Source organism: Stylophora pistillata, chromosome 6 (genome assembly GCF_964205215.1).
Source record: "Stylophora pistillata chromosome 6, jaStyPist1.2, whole genome shotgun sequence".
In the NCBI taxonomy this organism is placed as follows: Eukaryota; Metazoa; Cnidaria; class Anthozoa; order Scleractinia; family Pocilloporidae; genus Stylophora; species Stylophora pistillata.
In genome coordinates, this window is record NC_142524.1 from 30,131,150 (window position 1) to 30,139,537 (window position 8,388).

General features: G+C 41.9%; 1 protein-coding gene across 1 annotated transcript; it reads left to right on the forward strand.

Annotated features, from left to right (window-relative positions):
- Nucleotides 1-31: 31 nt before the first annotated feature.
- Nucleotides 32-1,243, forward strand: LOC111325508 (uncharacterized). The gene has a single exon (XM_022929333.2). It carries the CDS (start codon nucleotides 32-34, stop codon nucleotides 1,241-1,243), a length of 1,212 nt encoding a protein of 403 aa, XP_022785068.2.
- The last annotated feature ends 7,145 nt before the right edge of the window (nucleotides 1,244-8,388 follow it).

Sequence of the window (8,388 nt, forward strand, 5' to 3'; positions counted from 1 at the left end):
AGTGTTGACTTCTTAAGAGATCCAAGCTACGATGGAGAGATACGAAGTGGGTTTACCTTGGAAGGAAGACTGCGTGCCCGCTACCGATAGCTATCAGATGTGCTCATCGCGACTCAATTCATTACGAAACAAACTGAGTCAAGAACCTGCACTGTTAAACGAATACGACAACATTATTAAAGAACAGGAAAAAAACGGAATCATTGAACGAGTAAAGAAACCCTGTGGCAAGAAAAAAATCAATAGAGGGATTCACTTTTCGCCACATCATGCGGTAGTCCGCAAGGATCGAGAAACAACTAAAGTCCGCATCGTCCACGACGGGTCTGCGAAATCCTCAAGGGAAGGAAGATCACTAAACGACTGTTTAGAAACAGGGCCAAATTTAATCCCACATATCTTCGATATGTTAGCGAAATTCAGATGGAACAGTGTTGGGCTTACAGCCGACATCGAGAAAGCGTTCTTGAACGTTGGAATCAAGAAAGAGGATCGAGACATGCTTCGAATTCTTTGGTTTGAAGACCCCACAGCCGAAAACACTGAAATGGTTCAGCACAGGTTCAATCGTTTAGTGTTTGGACTACGCCCTTCGCCTTCTATTTTGTGCTCCACAATCAAGCATCATTGGAGGTTCTACAGACAAAGCGAACCGGAAATGACAAAAATGCTTGCAAATTCCCTGTATGTCGATGACTTAATCACTGGGGACGACGACGTAAAGACCGCCTTTGCTATTTACAAGAAGTCGAAAACAATAATGGCCGAAGGTGGATTTCGTCTAAGAAAGTGGAATTCCAACTCCGCAAGTTTAATCGAAGAGATTGTGAAATTAGAAGTGCCGAATAATGAAACCCTAGCAAGTAAGCAACCGTGCGATTGTCCCGTTGTCACAAAGGAAGATGACGAGTCGTACGCTAAAACAAGTACCAGTTTGAACAGCCTCACTTCAAGAGACGGGAACACAGTCAAGGTTCTAGGAGTTAACTGGGACACTGTTAATGACGAACTATTCTTTAACTTTGACGATTTGTACAAATACGGAAAGTCACTTCCGGTCAACAAGAGATCGGTACTCAAACTTATTGCCAAGATTTTCGACCCTTTAGGAATTCTTAGTCCTTTCGTCATTCAATTAAAGATATTGTTTCAAGTTTTATGCAGCAAGAAACTCGAATGGGATCAGCCACTTCGAGGAGAAATGAACAAAACTTGGAACTTGATATTCGAAGAATTGAAATGACTGGGATATGTCAGAATACCTAGATGTTATTTTTCCTGGAACTTCAAAGATTGATGTACAACTCCACGGGTTTAGCGACGCGTCAGAGAGAGCCTACGCAGCCGTCGTGTACATACGAGTGGTATATACAGTAATGGTCGCATCGAGACGAGATTGGTCGCAAGCAAAACCAGAGTGTCGCCTATCAAGAAGCAATCTATCCCTCGTTTAGAATTGCTTGGAGCTGTCATTTTGTCACGACTCACGACAACCGTATTGAAGACGCTACCGAAGCAAGTGAATCGAGTGAATTACTGGGTCGATTCCAGAGCTGTGCTTTGTTGGATTCAGAACGATAAGCATTGGAAACAATACGTCAAACATTGTGTAGACGAGATTCGACAAATGACAGCAAAGAAAGATTGGAGATATTGTCCTGGAGTGCAGAATCCTGCTGATTTACCGTCACGTGGGTTGACCTTAAATGAAATGGTCGACAATTCTATGTGGTGAGGCGGCCCTCAATTCTTACAACTGCCTCAAGAAGAGTGGCCTCAAGAGCAAGCTAAGGTCGAGACCAATGAAGCAGCACTCTCCGAAGTTGTGAAAAACTCGCCGAATGTGATCCATGTGTTAACATCCAGAGACGAAATCCCAAATGAAGTCAATCTCGCCGAATTCATCAATTGTCGACAGGTCAGCCTACGTACTGCGATTTGTGGATATCTTAAAGCAACGTACATCAACACGCATGGGCGGAAAGAAAGAAGAATCAACCAAAGGAGACGATTATCACGAACTTAGTTCAATAGAAATTTGCCGAGCTGAGTCACACTGGATTAAGACAGTACAAGCCAGTTCGTTCAAGGATGAGTTCAAATTCGTACAAAACCAGTGTCAACCAAAACCACGGCGTGTGGATCAATTTGGTCTGTTTTTGGACGAAAACAAATTGCTAAGATGTCGAGGACGGCTTAACGCAATCTTATCGTCGGACAACAAGAATCCTATGCTTTTGCCTTCCAAACATCCTTATGTTGAATTGATAATCCGTCAAACTCATGACAAAGTAAAGCACAGCTCAGTCAACAACACACTGACGACTATTCGTGAGAGATTTTGGATTCTACGAGGGAGACAGGCCGTGAAGCGCGTGCCTTAACGTTGTGTTACTTGTCGAAGACTCGAAGGTCTGCCGTACTCAAGCTACAATGTCTCCGATTTACCAAGCGTTCGCGTCTCCGAAGACCGACCATTTACTCATACTGGAGTAGACTTTGCGGGTCCTTTTTTCGTACGTGGTAATTCGACTACTGAAAACGACAACAATAAGTGCTATATTTGTTCATTTTCATGCGCTTCAACGAGAGCTGTACACCTCGAACTTACGCCAAATCTCACTGTCGAGTCTTTCCTGTTAGCGTTTCGCCGCTTTACACGCTTTACAAGTCGTCGGGGACTGCCTGCAACTCTAATGTCCGATAATGGAAAAACATTCCGAGGATCCTCAAGGGAAATTGTCAAGATTGCACGGTCGAAAGAAGTCTTGCGTTACTTAGCCATCAATGGTGTCAGCTGGAGATTTATTATTGAGAAGGCCCCTTGATGGGGAGGCTTCTGGGAGAGATTAATTCAGAGCGTCAAGCGTTGTATGAAAAAGTCCCTTGGCAGAACCACCTTAACTTACGATGAGTTAAACACCTTGGTTGTCGAGATCGAATCGGTCGTTAACTCAAGACCTCTGACCTACGTGGAGGACGATCAAGATGGCGTGAGTTACACTTTCCCCTTCGCACCTAAACAATGGGCGACGAGTAACCAATACTGCGAACGACAGTCATTTTGAGGTCGTCAGCATCAACGAATCGCTTACACGAAGAGCAAGACATCGCCACCTTCTTCGTCAATTTACCGACCAATGGACAAAAATCTATCTGTTGAATCTTCGAGAGAGACATGCACAAGTCCCAAAGAATCGAAAGGGAGCTGACATAGCCATCGGAGATGTAGTCATTCTCAAGAACGATACATCAAACAGAATGTTCTGGAAATTAGCTAAGGTGGAACAACTTTTGCCGGGAAAGGATGGTAACATCCGAGCTGCTATTATCAAAGTCTCGAGTGCAGATCGTATTCCTCGTCTGTTAAAACAAAGTGTCAAACATTTGTTTCCACTTGAAGTCAACAGCAACGATGACATTAATCAAATCGAAGAGTACGGAGCCGAACCGACAAGCAGTTCTCCTGTTCGTGATACTCTGAACACTTCTGCGAACACTAGACCACGTCGCAATGCTGCGATGAGGGGTGAACTCATGCGAGGATTTCGCACTTAATACGAAATTGCATTCAAAATTTTGTATGTTTGTTTGAGAATGTAACCCAAACCGGGGAGTGTGTCGTGAAACTTATTAGCTCCCAGAGGGTTTTGTTTTCTGTTTTGTTTGTACAGAGTTCAAAGGACGTTTATGATTGACAGTTGATCACAAGACTTTTAAATTAATTACTCATGTGCTTTCTGATTAAGGACAGTTGTGAATACGAGTCATCGAATAAACACGTTAAATAATTATTCGACACGTTTGACAAAGCGAAGCCTCTCTAGGACAAAGCCCTCGCATCAAGTAGATTCAACAAAAACATTCACTACTGTAAGAAAATCAATCACACCCTCACAAAGAAATAGAAACATCATCTGTTTCAACCCCCCATAACTAAAAATGTCCAAACCAACGTTGTTAAAAACCTTCAACCTTGTCAAGAAGCACTTCCCATAAACCCTAATCTCCACATGTCTTCAACAAGAACAGCGTGGAAGTGTACAACGTGCAACTGTACACGCGAAGAAAACTTTCTTTGACCAAGTCTACTACTAGTAACTGTTCCAGCGAGCCTTGAGTTCGATCGGTAAAATATCCCGAAGAAAACTGGGGTACTTCTCTTGAGAAAATGCCACTGTTCACAAAGGCTGAAATGGACGAGCACATTGTAAATTCTGGTTAAAAACTCGCCAACAATGCACATGTGACTGTCATGGCGGCTGGACCGACCTGGGCGAGCTCGCTACAATTTCTAGTACTCCTGCTTGGAACAGCAGTTTTAATCCAAGAGAGTATAAGTGGTGACTTTTTAAGGTCTTACCAGGCTACAAGCGTCTCAAAGACGTTTATTGCACCTGAATTCGTCTCATATTTGACAAACCACAGAAGATTTAAACCTCGCGCTAAACGATTTACTTCACGGAGGGTCCTACACACGGTCAAAGGAATAAGCAGCTTCAATCTGGAAAGGGATGTGCTTCTGTGCGGGGACGTGGCCATAAATCCTGGCCCGAAAGGAAAGAAGTCTATGTTGAAATACCCATGCAGTGAATGCCACAAAGCAGTTAGAAACAACCAAAACGCCATCTTGTGTGCCACATGTGGTAACTGGTCACACGCTAAATGCCTCAATATGTCTCGGACTATTTTCCAGTACTACTTAGACCAGCCTGATATTGATTGGACCTGTCCAGCTTGTGCTCTACCGCCACTAACGGACTCCTTCTTTGAAGAAGTTTCTGAAGGTGATACACTAATTCCAGCCGAGGAGTATCAAGCGGAAACAACTCAAAATACGGCCTTCGAGCAGTTTCTTTATAGAAATGTCACAGAAATTACTTCTGAAAACGATCAGCTAGAACTCTTTAGGAAACATCACAATAAGGATTTCTTAATTGCCCACTTGAACATTAACAGCATCCAAAATAAATTTGAAGAACTGACCGAACTAATCAAGAAAATCAACGCCCACATAATGTTCGTAAGTGAGACCAAGATCGACGCGAGCTATCCCAACGCTCAGTTCAAAGTTCCGAACTACTCCCTCTACCGAAATGATAGGAAAAAGGGCGGCGGTGGAATTATGGCTTTAATATCTCAATCGCTAGTCAGGACACAGCTTAAACCTGATAAATCCTTTAAGACACTGGAAATAATTGCCTTCGAAATCAAAACAGATATGGACAATATGGTAATTGTTGGCATTTATCGTCCCCCGAGAGCTCTGTGTGGCGAATATCGAACACTGTTGGAAAGCGAACTCAGTTATGTCTGTAACTGGGCAAGCTTGAACGGAAATTTTGTTGTAGTTACTGGCGACCTAAATCTGAACAGACTTCGCCCTGACAAACCTGAAGGTAAACTGCTTCTCGATTTGGAAGTTGAACAAGGTTTTGAATGTCTAATTACTAAGCCAACAAGAATAGAAAAGCGTGGAATAATTATAACAGAGAGTTTAATAGATGTTTTTCTCACTAATAGACCGGATAGCTTCCAGCTATCTGGTAATTACCATCCTTGCTTAAGTGATCACGACCTTGTTTACGGTGTCCTGAAGCAGAAAATAAATCACAACAAACCAAAGGTCATCACATTTAGGAGCTATAAGAACTTTGACCCTGAACATTATAAACAGCTTTTGTCCTCTGCCCCATGGCACGTTGGACAATTGTTTGATGACGTCGACGATCAAGTTTACGTGTGGAATGCACTTATGAACAATATACTGGACGAAGTGGCACCTGTGAAAAAAATGCGTGTGCGTGATAAAGATGTGCCCTACATGACGTCTCATTGGAAAAGTGCGATTAGAACTAAACGCAAAGCAAATGACAAGTACTTGAAAGACAAAACACCAGAAAATTGGGAATTACGACGTGAAGCCAGAAACGAGGCCACTAAACAAAGAAGAATCGCCATCAAACAGTACTGGTATAATAAGTCAAACGATTTGAAAATCAATCCCAAGGCGTTCTTCAAAACTTTCAAGCCATTTTTGGGCTCTAAGAGCTGTACTGAAAGAAACGACATCCACTTAAAAATAAACGGCAGTATGATAACAAATCAACAACAAGTGGCTGAGGAATTGGTTGAGCATTTTGCTACCTTGGCGGATGGCATTGGCGGTACAGCGATTGAAAGAAAGTCAATAGAGGACTTTAGAGACCATCCTTGTGTTCAGAGGATACAACATGAAAATAGGAATTCCACTCAGACCATCGAAATCGAATTGGTTACACAGGGACAAGTCCTTGCTGTTCTCGATTCGCTGAACATAAACAAAGCCACCGGCACTGATGGAATTCCTTCAAAGGCTTTAAAAATAGGTGCTAATGAATTATCCGCTCCACTAACCACCTTGTTCAATTCTTGTATTAACAAGAATGCATGGCCTAGTGAATGGAAGTATGGGCATTGGGCCCCAGTATACAAAAAGGATGACAGGAATGCAAAGGAAAACTACCGGCCCATAACTCTCTTACCATGTGTAAATAAAGTTCTTGAGAAGTTGGTTGGAGCGCAGATCAACTCTGGCTTCGGTAATCGCATTTACCAACACTCATCCGCTTATCGCAAAGCTCACAGCTGCGAAACAACATTGATCAATTTAGTAGAAGATTGGAGACAGGCAAGGGATCGAAAACAGGTTGTGAGCATACTTTCAACTGACATGTCAAAGGCATTTGACTCGTTACATCCACCACTACTTCTGAACAAGCTTGAAGCGTACGGTTTTCAGGAAAGCGTTATTCAACTTTTAAACAGCTACTTAAATGAACGGAAATATCAAGTAAAGATCGGCTGTCATGTTAGTTCGAGCCGATTCGTGAGTCGTGGCTGTCCTCAGGGTTCCGCGCTTGGCCCGTTGTTATGGAATATTTTCCAGAATGACCTATCCTACTGCCTAACAGCGAACTTGTCTATGTATGCCGACGACCATCAAATTTACCACGCAGGAGCAGACCAGGCAGCTGTGACTTCCCAGTTAAAGGATAGTGCCAACTTAGCAACAACGTGGTACAATTCTAACCTATTGGCGGGAAACCTCAAAAAGTACCAAGTTTTGAACTTGGGCTCCACTCAAAATGACAGCAATATTTGCGTGAATGATGTTGTGATTGAAACTAAAGATAATATCATACTTCTAGGAGTAGTGTTAGATTCTAAGCTAAATTTCTCTGAGCATGTAATCTCTATTTGTAAAAAAGCCAGCCAGAGAATTGGTGTTCTAATGAGACTACGTAATTTAATTCCTATGAAATCTAAGTTAATATTATTCAAAAGCGCGATATTACCATTCCTCACGTACTGTCACCTAGTGTGGCATTTTTGTAAAGCGAGTGACACTCAAAAGCTTGAAAGACTACAAGAAAGAGGACTTAGAGCGGTTTTCAAGGATAATAATTCTAGTTATGAACAACTATTAGAGAAGGCAGATCTGCCAACACTACTAAATAGTCGCTTACAGGATCTGTGCATCCTTATGTACAAAGCAAAGCATAAACTGTGCCCTGCATATATAAGTAACATCTTTAAAGAACCAAATAGTAATTACAATCTGCGGCAAGCAGATTTCTCTATACCTAGGTATGAGACAGTCACCTATGGCAAGCACTCTATTAGATATTTAGGGCCTAAGCTATGGACAAAACTACCCAAGAGTATCAGGGACGTCACAACCCTAACGTCGTTTAAAAGCAAGATACGCCAACTCAATATAAGTGAACTTTTAGATGATGGCTGCGCAGGCTGTAGCCTTTGTTCATTTTGACTTGCTGTGTATTTTTTACTATAAATCTCTTTATAAGTTAACTATAGATATTTTATCTACTACTGTATTTAGTTTGTATATTCTCCCCTAATTGGTGTCCCCAAATTAGTAAGGGATTTGTTCCCTGGCTAGACGGTTTTTGACACTTTAATAAAGTTTCTACTACTACTACTACTAACAAAGAGAGCACAAGCGTTCCAACCAACTTGAGGAAAGCACAGACCATTCTTAAGATAAGTATCTTCACGAAATTATACCAAAGGTGATCAACGAGGGTTCTATTTTAAAGCCAAATGCTCTCACAGTTTTAAAAGGAGTGATGCCTCTCATGACCTTAAGCTTGCAATATGCATTATATCTGGTAAAGTGTTGCATGCATTTTGTAGTTGTGTCGCTGGCACCGTTGGATATTGCAATCACATCTTAGCTTTAATGCTAAAACTTTGCAAGTATACTTTGTCTGACTGTAAGTCGACGAAGGATCTTTGTAAAGATAAAGATGAGACTGTAGGTCTAGTTTGTAATTGAGAACTACAAGAATGGCACAGAAAAGGAGGATGCTCTAACATTTCTCC